At 40.2% G+C, this 18,946-nt stretch overlaps 2 protein-coding genes across 3 annotated transcripts in view; both read left to right on the top strand.

Moving 5' to 3' along the window:
- LOC104964842 (SH3 domain-binding protein 5-like) overlaps nucleotides 1–5,440 on the top strand; it is an 8,051-nt gene extending 2,611 nt beyond the window's left edge. For both annotated transcript variants that reach the window (XM_010793728.1, XM_010793727.1), the window contains 3 exons: nucleotides 2,146–2,310; nucleotides 2,977–3,150; nucleotides 3,357–5,440. In XM_010793728.1, coding sequence (XP_010792030.1) covers nucleotides 2,146–2,310; nucleotides 2,977–3,150; nucleotides 3,357–3,899 — 882 coding nt within the window. In that variant the 3' untranslated portion in view covers nucleotides 3,900–5,440. The remainder of the gene's footprint in view (nucleotides 1–2,145; nucleotides 2,311–2,976; nucleotides 3,151–3,356) is intronic.
- Nucleotides 5,441–6,089: 649 nt separating this feature from the next.
- LOC104964844 (gamma-aminobutyric acid type B receptor subunit 1) overlaps nucleotides 6,090–18,946 on the top strand; it is an 81,824-nt gene continuing 68,967 nt past the window's right edge. Inside the window, exons 1-6 of the mRNA XM_010793729.1 lie at nucleotides 6,090–6,419; nucleotides 8,930–9,016; nucleotides 9,272–9,336; nucleotides 10,915–11,053; nucleotides 14,332–14,517; nucleotides 17,055–17,072. Of these exons, the coding sequence (XP_010792031.1) occupies nucleotides 8,938–9,016; nucleotides 9,272–9,336; nucleotides 10,915–11,053; nucleotides 14,332–14,517; nucleotides 17,055–17,072 (487 nt within the window). The 5' untranslated portion in view covers nucleotides 6,090–6,419; nucleotides 8,930–8,937. The remainder of the gene's footprint in view (nucleotides 6,420–8,929; nucleotides 9,017–9,271; nucleotides 9,337–10,914; nucleotides 11,054–14,331; nucleotides 14,518–17,054; nucleotides 17,073–18,946) is intronic.

Below are 18,946 nucleotides of genomic sequence, written 5' to 3'. Positions count from 1 at the left end.
GTTACCAACATTTTGGTTTCGATACCGATACCAAGTCAAGAATTACGATTCCGATTATTTTTCGATACTTTTCTTAAAAAAAGGGAAACAGTCTTAAATGTAATTAGTGTGCTTTATTTTACACCAGAACCATAACCATAACAATGAGAACAATAAATAAAATAAATGACAAGAATTCGTATTTAATAAAATTAATTAGGGCCGGGACTCGATTAAAAAAATTAATCTAATTAATTACAGGCTTTGTAATTAATTAATCGCAATTAATCNCCCCCCCCACCTTATCACCTGAATCTCCTCCTAGAGCACCATTGTGTTCTTTTTAACCAAATATCTCTCAGAGGGGCGTGGGGAGTGGCTCCTTATTTTCATCTAAAATAACAGACAGAGAATCAGCACTTTGGAAACAGGGCGGAAACAGGGGATTATGGGTAATGCTACAATGCATGATCTGTTTGGTGTTTGGAGCCAAACCCTTCAGAGACATGTTTTCTATATATCTGAGACCTATAATATATTGATGAAAAACTGTACAGTAGGGGACCTTTAAAGAAATCCTCTGAAACGAAGTGTCCTTTATTGAGATGCAAAAGTTGACATAACTAAAAAAGAATATTGTGCCTGAACATGCTGTTGTTTACCTTAAAGAGCAACTTGCAGGTTAGAGACACCAGTGAATAAATGTTTAGGAAAATGATGAATACACTAGATTTTCAAAAAGATATACAGAAATATAAACTACAGTGACATCTGGCGTCATTTTTGGAAGACATTTTTACTTCCGTATAAAAAAAGCCTCCGTGTGTGACGTAACATGGGGGAGAGCGGCCGGTCTAACGTAGTGATAAACATGGATGGGGGAGAGAGGTCTAATACTGTTTCCTGATAAACGTTTGGCTTGATAGGCTTCAGCTGTGGAGAGTATGTGCTGCAGGGAGGTGGATGCACAACACACCCAGGAACAAACGCTAGCTCCGGTCCTTTTCCTGTTAAGGAAACTGTGGACTCGATGTCCTGACAGGCTCGAGTTTGTGCAACCTGCACAAACACAAGCTCACCATGATTACAAATGGTGAAATGCAATGTAAAATTACCGAAAAAATATCAGCTCACTAAATCACAACCGCTCAAACCAACTACAAACTACTACCGCGGATTGGGCAGAGAAGGAGTCCGAGAAAGTTGCTCCCCCATGTGACGTAATATGACGCATTTGACGTTTAAAAAAAACGTCTCCTTTCCCTCTGAATTCCTGCCCTTATGTCTTGTAAAACATATCAAATCCTGCATTAACTTTTTTAATTTTAATTTTCAGGCAAGGTTAAGCATAAATGTAGAAAAAGAAAAAACCCTGCAAGTTGCTCTTTAAGTTCTAACCTCAGTGTAAGCAAGGCCACCTGAAGTGTCCTTAGACAAGGCACTCTGTCCCCATCAGATCCAAGGGTATAGAGAAATTGGGATTTAGTTACTCAGAATGAATCTGGAAGTGGTCAGGGGCACATTAGTCCACATGCGCAGTATAGTGTTACTGCAAATGTATTTTTGCTTTTCAGGTTTCTACAGTATAACCTTACAAATCCCAGACACCAGGTCCATTAGCTCCAGTTTCTGTTTTTATTCTGATGATAGGAAAAGCGTCTTTGAGCATTAGGAAAAGCGCTATAGAAATCCCATGTAGTATTATTATTATTATTATTATTATTACATCTTATCTATATGGCAGCGATAACAGTGTTCAACATCTTAAAGCAAATGAAATGAAATGTGAACAGGAAAGAGGGCTCTGATCACAACTGGGCATTCAATCTGCATAAGAGCGTGATTACAGTGCAAGGTGTGATTCGCCATTCAGCTTTACTGGATCTAGTTAAACACAATGTGGACAACAGATACTCGTTTCGCTCCCACAGAAACATGAGCTGCGTGAGATTTCCCTTATGGAGTTTTGTAACAGTAAAATAAATGCTTTTTTAAAGAATAGGCAACACATTTGTTCCCTTGCCTACCTATTTCGACATCCTGCAGACTTGAATTAATTCGACTTTACAGAGACCTGATTGTAATTGGACTCAACAGAACTCCTGACTGTGTCCTTGTCATTATTCTCCTTCTGTAGGCTATAAAAGTTTTGTCTGCTCTCTGTAGGCACAGCAGGAGACCCAGAAGGCAGCTTTGAGCTACGAGAGAGCGGTCTCTATGCACACAGCTGCCAGGGAGATGGTCTATGTGGCAGAGCAGGGCTTGATGGCTGATGGTAAGAACACTCTGGATCCCACCTGGCAGGAGATGCTGAACCACGCTACCTCCAAGGTAACCAACCGGAGGACGTACACATGCTTTAACACAATCACACCAGACCTCAGTTGAGTGTATGTTTGGTGCAGGATGGTTGTGGCGACTCAAATGAGATGCTACATGTTTTAAAGCAAGATAAAACATTCACCAGGAATACCATGGATAAAGAAAAGTCTAAATGATGATGGATAGTGAACAAATAGGCTTAATCAGAGCGAGTCAATACCTTGTTGTTTATTTATGTTTTTTAAGTCTTACTTGAAGAGGAATAGTGTTGTTAAGAGAATTCCCATCAATAAGCATTGAATTCCTTTAAAACCATCAGGGTGGATAGTGACATGAGGATCAAACTTCAGTTGAAACAATGTTAAACACGTGAACTTTTGAAAGAACATACATAACATTCATCTGTTTGCAACTCATATATCAATTTTCCAGTTACTGTATAGACTATTCTGCACAGTTTCTATCATATTCTGTTTCTATTATATTCTATTTTATTTTATTTACTTGCACAATTGTATCTCTTTTATTGTGTTGCACTGTTGGAGGGGCTTGGGACCTAAGATTGCCCTAACTACACTGTAGCTATGCACACATGACAATAAGAGCCTTGAATTAAAGTTTGAAAGGGGTCTGCTCTTGGTGTGTTGACATCTTTCTCCTGCGTGTCTCTCCCAGGTGAACGAAGCGGAGGAGGAGCGACTCCGCAGTGAGAGGGAACACATGCGCGTCACACACGCCTGTCAGGAGGCCGAGGCTCGCGTTCAGATGCTGCAAAAGTCCCTCAAAAGAGTCATTGTGAAATCCAAACCTTACTTTGAGCTCAAGGCCCAGTTCAACCACATTCTGGAGGTAAAGCAGACATACAATATGTTCTGTGTTCTCTTCCTGCAAGTCACAATAATAATTAGTCTATTGTTAAGCTGCTGCGTTGGCAGAAAAAAGGTGGTTTTACATTCTGTACGTTATGGATTTGGTAGAGGTCACTGGTAGGTTGTGGCATAAAATCAATGTTGAAATTGATGATGAAAGTTTCTGTGCCCTCTGTGTGACTCCAGGAGAATAAGGCCAAAGTGCTGCAGCTTGAACAGCAAGTAGCTAAAGTGAAGTCCCGCTACTCCATCGCCCTGCGAAACTTGGAAAAAATCAGCGAGCAGATCCACGCTCAGAGGGGGCGGGACCAGGCAGGGGGAGGACGCACCACTGTCTGCGCTGGGCGTAGTCCCCCCGTTGGAGCCGAGTCCGACGTCAGAGTGAAGATAGAAGGTGGCGCCTGCAGCGGTGCCGCGACGGGGGCGGGTCGGGTGGATGCAGCCATCGACCTGGAGAAATACAAGGAGAAGGAGATTGAGAAGGAGAGGGAACGGGCGGGGTCGGATTCGCTTTCAGTCTTCAGCCTGCAGACCATCGCTTCCGACTTGGAGAAATATGACTCCATTGAGCACCTCGGGGACCTCAGTGATGTAGGGAGCGTAACTGGGGATGAGGGGGAGAAAGAGAGAGGCGGAGTGATGGATAGAAGAGACAAGATGGTGGAGAGCGCCGCTAAAGAGCGCCAGCAGCAGTTCTACAAGCAGCACCACCGAAGCTTCAGTTTGTGAGGCTGCCATAGATATGAAATGTAGGGTCAACATCCCTAACACATAGGTACCAACCAAAGTCAAAAGACAGTAACTCAGCTGCAAGTGTAACACTGGAGTGATGCAGTTCTAGGGGTATAAATTGATACGTGTAAATTAGCACACATTACATGACTGACAACACTTCATTCTAAAGCTGACACTGATCAATAGTTAATATTGCAGCCTAGTTAGAACACTAACACAATCTAAAGAGATTTCAACCCTCCAGGACATGTATACAGTTTATTCATCCCTCTGAAGGATTCTGGGTAGAATGTTTTCCTTGTGCATGAAGGAACAGCAAAAAGTGATCGAAAGCCTGGGTTTAGCTGACTCGTTTCAAAAACCTTCATTTCTTATTTCCCAGGCTAATCGTTGATCTAATCTGGTGAGACTAGTGTAAACAAAACCCTGCGTTGGTTCTCCTTCCAGTCCTGTCAGGTCTTATCAGCCATTGCTTCAATGTAGAGTGTTTGCAGGGTCTCTCCACACACAAGAGACCCAGACTCGTATTCACCCCCTTCATCAAGTCAGTGTGCAAGGAAAAATGACAAAAACGATTCTGTCAGTGCGGAATGAAAGCACGTTTGAATTTCACATTTCACATATTTATTTCCAGTAACATGCTGCAAGAATGACTTTGTTATTATTGGCACGAGAGAATGCGGTTTTTGAAAATGATTAATGAATGGAGTCTTGACAGTTTTCCACTCCGACAGCATGCACTCCTAGTGAGCTATACACAGGCATTTATGAAATGTATTTAGGGCTATATGCTGAAACAAACTGACACCATTGAAACTAAGATGACGAAGCTGCAGCCATGGTTTCTTTTTTTTTATGTCGTTATGCTGTAGTCTTTTGGGGCAAGAGCCTTTTCCAAACATGTATTGTTTACATTTTAATAAGTGGATTTCATTTGCAGCAAATGCATTTCCTCTTTTCTTTGCCTTTAAACCAAAATGTTTCCCCTTGTAATTTGAAGTGTGCCTTGACACAAAAAAACACATTTAGCATGAGTAGCACCTTGTTGTAATCTCATCTGCCCAGAAATATGTATAGTTTGCCCTTTTTATGATTTTTAGAACATTTTAACAATCCAGGTCTACCTAGTGCCGTTTCCAAGACTTGGAGAGCTATGATTTACGTTTTGATTTCTTTATTTTCTTTCATGATATTGTACTTTGATTGTCAAAGTGTACGATGCAAAAAGATGAAGTCAAGGAATGACTTGTATATGTATGTAATTATTACAAAGCTGGAAAAATATTGACATGTACAGTTACATGTGCTAAAGGATTTGAATGTTTGACGAGTTTGTTGTACATATGTTCGGGATACTCACAGTTTGTCATGTGTATTTAAATCATTATCGTCGCAGTTTATCTGAAACACCTCACCTTCACTCCTGTCTTAACGATTAGTCTTCATCCATTTAATGGCATTTCTGAATTAGTCAGAATGTCACTTTCCAATTAGTGCATTGTCCTATCTATAATCAATAAATCAGATCATACTTATTGTGGCTTTTGTATTCCTGTATTTTCATATTATTGGATTTCTTGTAGGAACTTTAGTAGAATTGTCCGTCAAGAGGCAGGTTAGGATGTGAATTCCTGTTTTACAGATGCAGGAAGAAGGATGGTGAGAGACAGAGGGATAGGTTGTGTCTTCCCCAACCTTCCTTCAATTATTCATCAGCAACATAAATATGAAGCAGGATCTCAGAATAGATGGCAGCAGAGGATGGTGGAGAAGGTGAAGCTGGCGATGGGCTTTGATTTAATCGATGACCAGTGTTGTAGAAAGGACTGATTGTTGCTTCGTTGACTTAACTCATAAGGGCTTTAGAGAGAGGCTTAACAATGGAGTCACTGATAACACCACAGCGTCATATATGCACCTCCATCCGTGTCTAGTCATGCAGTGATATAATTATTAACGGTGGGATAAATCCACAAGCTTATCGTAAATCCAAAGCCTGATCGTAAGATTCATGTAATATATTACAGTCGTGGGCCCAGATCCTAGCGCTTGCCATCTTGGGAAGGAGGGAGGGGGGACTATCTGATAAATGCGTGAGAGAGGCTGTTACGCACGGTGCGTCTCCATCATGACGTCGTGAGTTAGCTCAAGATTGTAAGGGGAGAGAGAGAGAGAGAAAAGGAGGGGAGTGTGGTGAATCGGTGTTTCGTCGTTTATGGGGCTGCGTTTGTATATAGTGCATGTATAATTTTTGTATGGATTTTTGTCATTTCTTACCTTTGCCATGCGTAACTGCAATACATAGAAATAACCCGAATAAGATACGTCTTGTTTTTGTAACATTCTGTTTACGAGCGGAGCAGCTTGCACATTGATAGCCATACTATTATAGCCATAACATCGTTGTAAAGATGCATATTTTTACCAAATAATCCGACGTTGGGCATTTCCTGGTGGATCCACCTCGGAGGACGTAGCCTACTGTTATATTGACGGAGCGCATCGGAACTAATAGTAAGTACACATGCTACCGCTTTGCTTTACGGGGCTACGGGCTACTATTACTGTAAGTCGCAATAATAGACTCCATTTATTCAGAAAATGTTCAATTTCCCATGCAGATAACCTATATAGATGCCCCATCATGTTGGCTTGGTATGCAAAGGCCATTCATTTTCGATGGGCACAGGCCAGATTTGTTTTGAGTTCCTTCTTGCAAGATCCTCTCTGCATTAATGCTATATAAAGAGACGATAACATGGTGAGATTCTGCACCCTTTCAAACGGAATACAGTCGGTCTAATGAGGTGATATGTGATTCGGGACGCTACTTTTGAGATTTAACCACTGTACGGGCTTGTTAATATGGTCGGCCTTGCTCTACAGGCCATCACGGATTCCCTTGTCAACAGCCGACAAGTAACTACCGGCAGCATACGGTTGGTGGCACTCTTACTGTGACCCTCACGTCTCAGTAGTTCATGCTCAGCCATGCACAAAATACAGCATATGCGTCTACTGTATGTGCGTGGTCCCCGTGTGGCCCTGCATAGAAATTGAAAATATCAACTAGCCTACAAGCGTCTGTACATGAAGCTGTCAGTGGTCCGGATCATCCCTTTCCATTGCAGCTTCCGGAATTAAAGACACACAAGGAAGTAGGCAGTGTGCAACATTAGCGGTGAATGGGCTGTAGGTGCTTTTTGTAAAAAGATGTTGTTCTCTGTTCACCGAGCAGAGAAGGCGCTGTCCGTGGTGCTGAAGCCTTAATTGCATTTAAAGCTTGAGGCTAGTCGACTGCCCCCCTTTCCCCTGTCTGCTCACAGCGCTGATGGAGTTAGCTGGCTTTATGGGGGATAAGCTGCTTCAGCCCGATACACTCACTCTCCTAGCTCAGTGTGTGATCGCTGATATTAATGACTCCTGCTGGGCTGTACTTCTTTCTCACCCCTTTTTTCTCTCTCCTACCTCCCCCTCCCCTCCATCCCTTACAGGACAAAAGCACGTATTGTACGCTGCCAACACCCCCCACCCCCTATGCACACACCAACACACACATGAGACACTCTCTGCTCAGCGAACTCTAAAAATACACTGGATAATGCTAATGAAGGATCCAGCAGAGTTTGTCTGTCTTCCACAAGCAAGCCTCGCTGCCATCTGTCTCCCTCACTGTGGTGCTTTGCTTTGTTATGCCCCCTTACCCACCTTCCCACTTTATCACACACACCCTCTCCACCCCCTTACTGTCTTGTTAAGTGTATGGATGTGTTTATGTTGGTGCATCTGTGGCAGCCTCATGAAGCAGCATTTATTATTCAAAACTGCAAATGAGCAGCTATATATAGTGTGTTTATCATTGATACATTCAGTTGTGTTTGTGCGAGCACTGAGGCGCTGTGGCTCACGGGACTCATGGGTCTTTTGACTTTTTTCTGGTTATCATATCACACTTTCAGTCCTTAAAATATCTGCACGTTAGTGTGGTAGCCAAGTGGCAAGTGCAATTTCTCCATCCTTGTAAAGCAGACTGATTCTGTGCACATTAAATAGGGTTGAATAATTGTGATAGTTTGCCTAAAACATTGGGACCTTATGTTTTATTTGTTATTTGTTGATATAGCAGATATTATTTATTGAATTAATCGTTAATTCATGGGAACTCCTCCGATCTTACATCAAAGTCTGTTTAGAGATCTCGGGGAGTACTACTGCATATGTGAAAACAAAGTTGTATAAAGCCTTTCACGGCTCCAGAGGGAGCTGTGTGGAGTCTGTTAAATCGCCTCAAGTGATGTCAACGGTCAAGTTGCACTGTGGGTAATGTTTTTACGAGAAAATAGAATGCATTGAATTATAAATACGACATCTCTGCTTCCGCTGCGTCAACCTTCTTTTGTAGTTCTCACAGTGTTAGCATAGTGCAAGGCTACATTGATGGAGAATTCTCAGAGAGTTTCCAGGCCTGTGAGTATGTGTGGTGGGTCATTGTGCCATTAACATCTGTTAAAATAAAATAAATACTTTCTGTCTTGCTATGGAGAGCCTTTGGGGGATACATTATTACCTTGAAATGAAGACAGATCTAAAATGTATTGTGTCAGGCCTTGCGTGAAATGGTCAGCCGTTTTTGCAAAATTGTTAATATCAGCCATCCAAACCTGAGTTGAAACTTAGCACGCAGGGCTTTTTGAAAGGAAGCCTATCTGGCTATCAAATGTACCTGGGCTGTCTGCAAGGTAAATACAAACTGAAGCAGGGGGAGAGAAGTGGACTCATGTTGCAGCTCATCCTTTGTGTGCAGTCAGGCAGGATGAAGAGGGAGTGTTTTGCCAAAAAGTTGATGCATCTCGTTTTAGAAGGACAGACAGCAGTGGACTGGAAATGACTGTATCTGAGAACTGAGACTGTCTATTTGATTCTGCAAGAATATTTTCTCAGTAGTGTTTTTCTCGTTGCATCTTGTTTTCAAAATTTTCCAGTCACAGTTCTCTACATTTACCTCTGTCTTCTTTCTCTTTCAGATCCAGAGATGGAACGCCTATTGTTTGTGGTGATTCTCTATGCTCTTCCATCTTTCGTTGTGCCCATACATAATTCATCAACTGGAGGTAATTTGTGTGTTTGTGACTGAATATGTGCTGGAATGTGTGGTTGGTTATAATGAGCCTTAATGGACATAAGTAACTCTGCAGAGATTGCTGAGTGACCTGAATGAAGCACTGTCATTTGTGCAGCGAGAAAAGCATCAGTTAAATTGACAATATGTCATGTTGCTGTAATGTTTCTACATTATCTGCAGATAAAGCTTTTCCCTCAGCTCTTTTCGTCCTTCATTCTTCTTCCTCTGCTCTTTTTCCATTCAGGCTGTGCTATCATCCGGCCTCCCAGAGATGGGGGGATCCGCTACAGAGGCCTGACACAGGAACAGGTACAGAAAATACAGCTCTGGGTCTGAATGACACAACTTTACCTGTCAAATCAAGGACGTTAAACCAGTTTACCGGACAATTTTCAATATAATAAAACACACAAGTGGAAATATAAAGCAGGTGAAACTGTATCTGCTTCCTGTAATGTAATTTCTTTCCATATTAAAACCATTATGACTGCCTTAGGAAATAGAGGGTGGATAATGTGTGGGTTAAATTTGTTGAAATACTCCTGGCAACAATGAACACGTCAAATGCTCTGACAAAAAACCCAAACAACAAAAAACAATATTATTTGACTATTGCATGACCCGAATAAGTCCTTCCAATCATTGTATGCTGTCAAAATGATTGGACGAACTACCTGTCCGTCAAACTACCTGTCTGCATCGGTCTGCATACACACTGCTCGTGCACTCAATGCGCGTCACCGGAGTTGCTAGCTTGACAGCTGTAAATGCTAACCATAGCCATGTGTGTTGTTTACATATAAATATGTTTACATTCATGTTGATACTTTTTGAGGTGTGATTTTGGAGGGAGAAAATGGCTGCCAGTTCTGGCAATTTAGCGACTTTCTCGGTACAATCAGCGACTTTTGGGGCTAATGCTGTTTGCTACCCTCTATTGGGTATTGCTATTGCTATGCTATTACATTAATTTCGTGACTATAACACGAAATGCCGTGAGACTGGGATGAATGATATCATAACATTGCCTAATGTTAACGGCCATGAAGAATAGTAGATATATTGCGTTATCAAAACATTAGCTGGAATTATTATTACACTATCAGTTATAAGTACGTTGCATTACTTTATTAAAAAAATAGTTGAACTTTTTGACACACAGACTACCCTTTTGGCTTTCTTGCTGAAATGAGAGGATTGTCTGCTCTAAAAATGTTGCTTAGCTTAGCTATCTTGAACTATAGAAAGATCACAGCAGGTAGAAACAGCTGACCTGAGTCCGTTCAACAAAACGTGTGACAGACATCCAGATGAAGAAACTATACACTTTTGAGTGAAGAGGGACTTTAAAGCTCACATGATTCTAATTTAATCTATAATGCAGCAAAAATATCTAATTATAAAAGAGACTGGTGACGTTTTAAAATGTAAGAAAGACCATGTAAAACTGAGCTGTTTCTGTTTGCAGCACTCTAAGCATATGCACAGTGAATGCATATGAAGTGTTAACATAACGCTGTTCAAACTGCTTATATCCCCTCCTTCCCCAATCAGAGAGAAGCTGTATTTCAGATGTTTGACAGCCCAACGATTCACACAATATGGCCAGAAAATGTTCCATCTAGTAAAACTTTATTGTCACCGACACATGGCACTAGATCATACTGCATTGAGAAGGACTGTAGAGGGACCCTGAGTGGATAAGGGAAAACTGGTTTGAGAGGGCATCAATCATGCTTTAATTTCTGTGTCTCCCCCCCATCTCTCTCTCTCTCTCTCTCTCTCTCTCTCTCTCTCTCTCTCTCTCTCTCTCTCTCTCTCTCTCTCTCTCTCTCTCTCTCTCTCTCTCTCTCTCTCTCTCTTTCTCTCTCTCTGTTTCTCTTACAGATCCGCAGTGTGCAGATCCTCCCTGTGGATTATGAGATAGAGTACATCTGCAGAGGAAACAGGGTGATTGTGGGACCTAAGGTCAGGAAGTGCTTACCCAACGGCACATGGACGGACTTGACGCTGCACAGCACATGTTGTGAGTCCTTTTTTGTCTGATTCTCACATCCTTTTTACCACAACCTTCACCTTTCCTCATCTTACACATGTTCAAAACAATTCTCCCCTGAACAAAGCATAAAATAGTGTGCAACCTTTACTGGAACTGGTGTCATTTTTAACTGCAGAAAAATAAAGTAATCTAGTCTTGGAAGAAGCTTACATGAAATCAACCGCAGCTTTTACATGTTGTTTCTTTAAGACACAATACTGACATATATCACCTTTTAGCTAGGTAGAGGGAACAGTTGATTATTTCACATCCAGCCGTTAGAGAGCAACATTAGCATTCATGTTGGGTCATGTTTGTGTCCACGCTCTCTCTCTCTTTTGGTCTCCATTTGAACTCCTGAGGGAACATCTGGCACTTTAGCTGCTAAATGCTCCACTTTGTTCCCAAGCTGGTCTCCAACGTACCTAAACATTAAAGTTGCCGCTTGGCAGCTTTACAAGGAGCTGAAACTCGCCATGAAGCTCTGTAAAGCCAAAGGAGAGCGGCAGATTCAGGGGATCATTCTCTGTAGGTTCATTACTACAGAGCTCCCTTACACAATGTCTTTTTAATGCATTGTTAAAAATATAGATTATTAAACTTTTAAATGGTTGCTGTCATTACTGTCATTATTAAGCTATCTGATCAATACAGAAACATCTTATAATGCAGAAGATGGTAGGTCGTAGATAATTGTAAAAGACCGCCATATTTCTTTGTATGAAGTTGAACTATATTCCTGACCTTGGTAACAAAATGTTGGATATTGCAATAATGGAAAGGAATTATTATCTCTGATAACCAGACAAAAACCGGTCCCATCATCGACTAGGAGTCCGTGATTGGACAAATAACGATTGAATACCCCAAGCACCCCAACAAACATCATTGATGCAGTTTTGAAAAAGCTATTAAGTGGACCTTTGAAGTGGGTGGGATTATGTTGTCACACATTTTGGTTGAATAGTAACACATTTTTCAGTGAAATTGGTCTTCTGCTGTTAAGGGGACATGCCCCCAAACCACAGCTTGTAAACATACTTTGTGTTGTTTAATTCTGATCTATAAAGGTTTGTTATTTTGCTGAGTTTTCCTGCTGAGTGCTGATTGGCTTTTTCAGATGCTGTACTCTAAGGTATGTGTGCCTAATGAAGGGCTATATAAAGAGATTCATGCTAATGTGAATTTATCTTTGAAACCCCCGTAGAGAATAGTTTGCGCTGATGCTTGCTGCGTATTGATTAGAAGTGCTTACTTGGGTTATGGTTAAAGAAGAAAAGAGCTAGCTTGCTTAGCTTCAACATGTGTTACTTTCTATCTGTGTGTATGATACACAAGTCCATTAGCTATTCACTTATTCTAGTGTTGAAGCGGTTTAACTGCTTTTACATAGATTAAATGTGTGTTTTAGCTGCAAGCTTTGCCAGCAAGCCAGTATTTTCTTGAATAGCGAAGCTGAAATGTAATTTCTAATCAGATCATATCTACACCGCCTGTGCAAATACTGAGAATAAGGCCAGATATCCAATCAAATCCCTGTTCTATCTCCTGATTTTGTTCTTTCAGTTCACATTTAACATCAGTGGAACTTATTTTTCCCGAGAGAATATTCTCTAAAGCCGGATTTTTGTTTTCTCTGGCTTATGTAAGAGCTCAAGCTGCAATGTGCAGATTGGAGTTTTATTATGTGTTTGCGTGCTGGAAGGAAGATTCAACAACTCAGCAGCTAAACAAATGATATTCAAGAGCTTAGCCGTTTTGTCAGAAACCCAAACTAAGAGAAATGGAGGCTGTAACATAGCAAGTTTACACACTCGGGCTCATGTGTAGCAAAATGTTTCCTACTGGTAATAAAGGAGAATGTTCACAGGGCGTAACGACGTTTTACAATGTGTCTGGTTTGCAATCATTTGTCAGAGGTCAAGCACCTAATCGCTTATTTGTGTTTTACCAATTGTTTGTTCACATTTCAGACAAAGCTTTTATCTTATTATTAATTCATAATTCTTACACAGTTTATAAATAACTCTTTATCTCTTTTGTTGACCTCTTGCTTTCGAATCATATTGATAATCAGAATCTGGTTGACTGCCCAGTAGGCTTCGACATACAATGCTCTTATTTATTCTGGTTCGTTGGTACATAACATAGTAGCAAAGTAAGCGCACTTAATAGTAGAACAATCGAGAAACATGAATGAAGACTAGAACTAAAAGCATCTAAAATATGAAATTCGAGTCCTTAAAAATAATATTTACCAATTGAGTCTGTTTTTTTTTACTTGTATATTTTTATTGTATTTATTTTTTGTATACGAACCAAATAATCTTTGGCTTAATTTTTTCCAAGTGGTGTCCAGTATTCAACATGACTTCCTTGTGATTCTCTCCTGCAACTTGATTGGATGCTGTTTGTTTTATTCAAACGTGATGGATCAGAGGAATAAAGTGTGGACCGTTATCATTTTTGATACAGGAAATGATTTGATTCATAGCCTATTTCTACATTACATGTCACTTGTTAGACGCTTTTATCCAAAGCGACTTGCATACATTCAATACTGTGGGCAATACCCAAAGGAGCAATTTGGGGTGGAGTGTCTTGTCCAAGGACACAGCGGAATGTTGACTGCAGCGGGATTCGAACCAGTGCCCCCGTGATTATATCAAGTTTCGCTCACTCACCACTGAGCCACAACCACCTTCTAAACATCTTCTTGAATGTTAATACTTAAGTCACAAGTCATTGTTAAACTCCCAGTCAATTGGCGAGTATTCTTCTCTTTTTTTAAATCATTAAAAATAGCTTGTTGATACTCAAACAATGTAGAGCATTTAGCTGAAGGAGAAGAAGGGAGACTAAAAAACAGACTTAATAAGGTGAATATCAACGTTTATCGGGTATCCAGAAAAATACGAGTCTAAATGAATATCTGCTCGGTTGGTGTCTAGCTAAATGTTCACCATAATGTACGTATATGTTAATGTTGGGTTTACAGCTTGTTCTGCTGTTCCCAAATGGCTTCAATAATGTATCAAGTTAGCCTGTACGAGCTATTTGACTTCCTTCACCTCATACATACATTCTATGGGCTAAACTCATTGAGATTTTTTACAACCAATAACATTATTTCCCCATCCAAAGTGTGTTTACCTCTGATAAATATGAGTGCAACTGCAGCTCCTTCCCCCAGTTATTCTGCATCTACCTCTGTATAACGCTCTGTGTCTGTGCCTCTCTCTCTTTGTGGTGCTTCTGGTTCTCAGTGCTGCTGTGCCCGCGGGTGTGGACCTCCCTGGAGAACGGCCGGGTGATGGTGAAGCCCCCCGGGCCGCCGGTGGAGGGCACGGTGCTCCACTACAGCTGCCACGCCGGCTTCATCCTGGAGGGCAGAAACATCAGCCATTGCACTAAACTGGGAAAGTGGGACGCGCCTAAACCCACCTGCCTCTGTGAGTTCCTGACCCAGTGGGACTAAATGAGATTTTAGACTTTTAAAAACAGCAGAATTAGGAAAATGATGTTGTCTGCTGAGATGTCATTTACTGTCTCAGCAGGCGAAATGACAACACAGGCTTAATTAATGATACTTATATGATCAATGCAACCAGTGCAGTACAGTCAGTGAACATTTATACCACAATGACCACCTTTGTATGAATGTTTCTCATATAAATAATATCCATCAAAATAAATAACATTATTATCGGTCAATTATTCAAGCAAAAAAATTGCCAATCATTCTCTGGTTCCTGCTCCTTAAATGTCAGGATTGGGTGCCTTTCTTTGTCATATATGATCCTTTTTTTTATCAATATGAAACGCGTTGAACAAATAGACTTTAAGGAATCGTCTACAATTAAAGATTCAGGTATGAAAAAAAAGTTTTTCAAATAAAACGGGAATAGTAGATGTATATAAGGTAAACAAAGAATAAACATTAAGATGAAAAGTTAACCAAGCTCAATCAATCTTTTATCAATTTATACTTACTTTTTTGTTAAAAGGGTTTTGTACAATTTGAAATAAGAGAAGTATTGAAGTCTTGGTAGGACTTAGCCTTGTTAGAAATGGCCGGCGAAATGTGCAAGATGTGTCATGTAACTCAAAGATGTATTTTAACCATCAAAATGGTGGTAATGTCTTTGGCAGTTGAAATAGTTAGCTGAAAGTATAGCTCTGATGAATTAACGGCTTTTAAAGTTTACTTTCAAAATTCAACTAGTAGTAGTAAGATCGCTGACGGTTTAGTTTTACAACGAGATGATCAAATAACCCCTTTTTCTACACTGGTAAACAATAAAGGGGGTCCAGGGCTATGGAGTCACCTCACACCAATACGTCTGGAAACCACTACACGACAATTCATTAAATCAGTTTTACTTATGAGAAAAAAGCAAATTCCTTTTTATTAAAACAGATACGATTTGACAATTATGAAGATTTCCTTTATAATTAAAAACGTTGTGACAAAGATTAAACCCATTTCAATCCCTTTCTCTAGATATACACTTTTATTGTTAACAAAGCTATACTGTGGTTCCAAATGAAGTTATAACCAATTTAAAACATGGTTAAGGCGGCTTCTTCATCTTTGAGGGCTTTACCAGCAATTTGGAAATAAATGTAACATCCCATTAAAACTTTTAGCCTATTCAAGTTTTCAATATATTTTATAGAGCTACATTGCTCATATATGATACTGCTGAGCTTCATGTTCTGAGTTGATGAGATGAAACAATCAATTTAAAGACCATAACTGCTAAATATAATTGACCTTTTTACAATTGTCTGACATTTTGCAGTTGATCAATAATCTATGATAACCACGATTTAAAGCCCCAGTAAATGCATTGAAATCCTTTACTTCTTTTTTTATTGGCTGTAATTTACACTGTATTCAAAAAAAAAGGAATGAGTCCATTTCATCACACAGACGTGGCTGCCTCACAAAAAAAATGGGCACACGAGGCTTTAAAGATAATTACAAACACCTGCTCTCCCAACGGTGGAACACGGTTGCTAAGCAGTAAATGATCCAACCAATCAGAGCGTAATCCACAGAAGGTAGTTTGTACCGTTGGCACAGGAAAGTAAACTGAATAAGAACTGGAATAAACTTTATAAATGGATAAATACTCAATGACTGTAAGATGAGAGAGTGTGTGTGTGTGTGTGTGTGTGTGTGTGTGTGTGTGTGTGTGTGTGTGTGTGTGTGTGTGTGTGTGTGTGTGTGTGTGAGTAGATATTTGTGATTTCATCGACACTAAAGAGTGTTCTTCTCTTACAACAGTTGGCTCATCTGAAAAGATTTGTCCAAATTAGAGCAAAGCAAAAAAAAAAGATTACACACAAACAAAGAACTGAAAGAAACCAGATCGCCAACTGGTCCTATGAGGCGTTGGCATGGCAACTAATAAAGTTGCTATGGGAATGGAAGTATTAAAAGGGATGAAAGAGGGAATTATCAGCACAGTTGGACTGAAAGTAGGCGACTTATTGTATAATGAATGCAAAAACTGTAAGTGTTAATGCTCTACAATTCATTCATGTTTTACCTATGATTTACTCTGTTTAATTATTCTATGTAAGATGTTCTACGGTACTTACACTGTATCAAAATATGAGATTTGAAGGTCTATTTTCATGCTGTGCCTGTAAAATATCATTGCGTTACATAACTGCCACAGTTAGGAAGCTCCTGCCAGAAAATGACTGCTCAGCACCAACTAACTGCATTTCTCAGCATAACTACGATGTTGTGTCACTGCCATCTAGTGGAGGGAAATAGAATGAATTTCAAGTTTTTACTGCACCAAATCTACAAATGATACATTATGTAGGTGAATTATTCAGTTGTTAAACTCCAGGATTTTCCTTGTAATGCTGAAGCAGAATGATGTATTCTGCCTAGCTTACTGTTCTGTTTCCACATGCATCGTGTTTTTTAATCAATCTTTCTTTTTCCTTCTTATTCTGCCGGCCAAAGATGACAGAAACTACACAGGTATGGATCTTTTTATTTCCCTTATCACGCTATCATGCATGCTAACACAATCCTACTACACTTCAATCGTTAATAATGTATTCTTTTGTATTTAATGTGACATATTGGGCAAGCAAGTACCCAGTCAACATGCTCTCAAATGACGCGGAAAACATCGAGTTGCTGTCGTGAAACATTTGTACGACGTAAACCTCTTAAGTAGAACATTGCATTTCAAAACAAAGACTATTTTATTCTCTCCGAAGCTAGATGATAGAATTATAAAACATTAAAAGGCTCACCCAGATCTCATTACAGACTTTTTCTTCAAGGAGACGTTTCAAACCACCTTACTTCCATAGCTAATGTTAATCTACCTGAATGCAACCATGCACAAAACAACATTTATTTATTCCAAGTTTGCTTCCCATGAGGCCTTCAATGTTATGCTGCAGATGTAATGTGTACTGTCGGCACAAGAGGGCAGCAGCAGCCCAAAACACAGACAAGAGGTTGTTTTGTAATGCAGCTTCAAACCCAGCTGGAAAAATCTGACTTCAATGAACCAATTAAAAAGAAATACCTGCTCTGAGAGACATTACTGACGTTGGTAACTCGGTTAAACAAATGAGTTTCATATCTAGTATTAGAACACTTACATATTAGCTGCCACCATTTCTTCATCACCTGTTTCCACCCCTGAGTATTGAGAAAATCTTTCTTTTATGAATCAAATCACAAGGGAGAAGATTAAGACTATTTCATTTGCTCATAGGCATCATCAATGAGCTATCGTTTTCAACTCATCTCATCTACAGTAACCCTCTTACGTCTTAAGTTAATTATCATTCCTACGTTTTAATCAAATATTGGTATTGGTTTGTTTCTAATCGTTTTCGCTCAGCGCCTGCCCTCTGAAAAGACTTAGAGGGATTTTGAAAGAGGATAGGGGTGGGCAGAGAGTTTGTAATGATCGAGGTATAAATATAATCAGGTGTTGAATATTCTGCTCACTTTAACATGCGGTGCTATTATACCTGAGGTTCTGTTGCTGTGATAAAACTATAAGAGTTAGCAGCAGGTTATTTCTGAAAATGTGCTCAGCCAGCCTTCCCTTTGAAAGAGAAAGGGTCAAAACTTCTACCAGTGCAGACTCTCTATCTGATCCCTGAAGATGAATACATGTGCTCCTGTTGCAGGATGGCCCTCCCTCTTGAACAGTTTCTGCACCACATTAGGAATTGGCCAGATATTGAGTCATACACTCGCTACAGAGGATCACAACACTGCACAGTTACTCTAATGAATTAAGCGTGGACCTGTACCGTTCCCTCAGACACTGATAATGCACACACACAATATGCACACTCACTAAACTCGATATATAGTTTCATGCAAGTAATCCCAGAAGTTTCCAAATGTCACGGACACCCTTTCCAAACACATAATTAACAAAGCAGCAAAGAACAGTGTTTCCTCAAATAGATATTTCCAACTAGTGTCTCAGTGTTGACCTCCTCCTGGCTCTGTTCTCTCTCTTCCTCTCTCCACTCCATGTGCCATCACCACCCACTTACTGCCTCCTCAGCGGGAGAAAGGTTAATACCCTGCTCCTGTCTCTGTCTGCTCTACCCTGGGTCTGTGTGTGTGGTGTGTGTGTGTGTGTGTGTGTGTGTGTGTGTGTGTGTGTGTGTGTGTGTGTGTGTGTGTGTGTGTGTGTGTGTGTGTGTGTGTGTGTGTGTGTGTGTGTGTGTGTGTGTGTGTGTGTGTGTGTGTGTGTAGTACGTACGTACGTACGTAGTAGTTAGTTACGTTACGTTACGTAGTAGTAGTAGTAGTAGTAGTACGTACGTACGTACGTACGTACGTACGTACGTACGTAGTAGTAGTAGTAG

The sequence above is a fragment of the Notothenia coriiceps genome, unplaced genomic scaffold, assembly GCF_000735185.1.
Source record: "Notothenia coriiceps isolate Sejong01 unplaced genomic scaffold, NC01 NC01_scaffold00037244, whole genome shotgun sequence".
Taxonomy (NCBI): domain Eukaryota; kingdom Metazoa; phylum Chordata; class Actinopteri; order Perciformes; family Nototheniidae; genus Notothenia; species Notothenia coriiceps.
The sequence above is the reverse complement of the archived record's forward strand: the minus strand, read 5'-3'. Positions and strand labels throughout refer to the sequence as shown.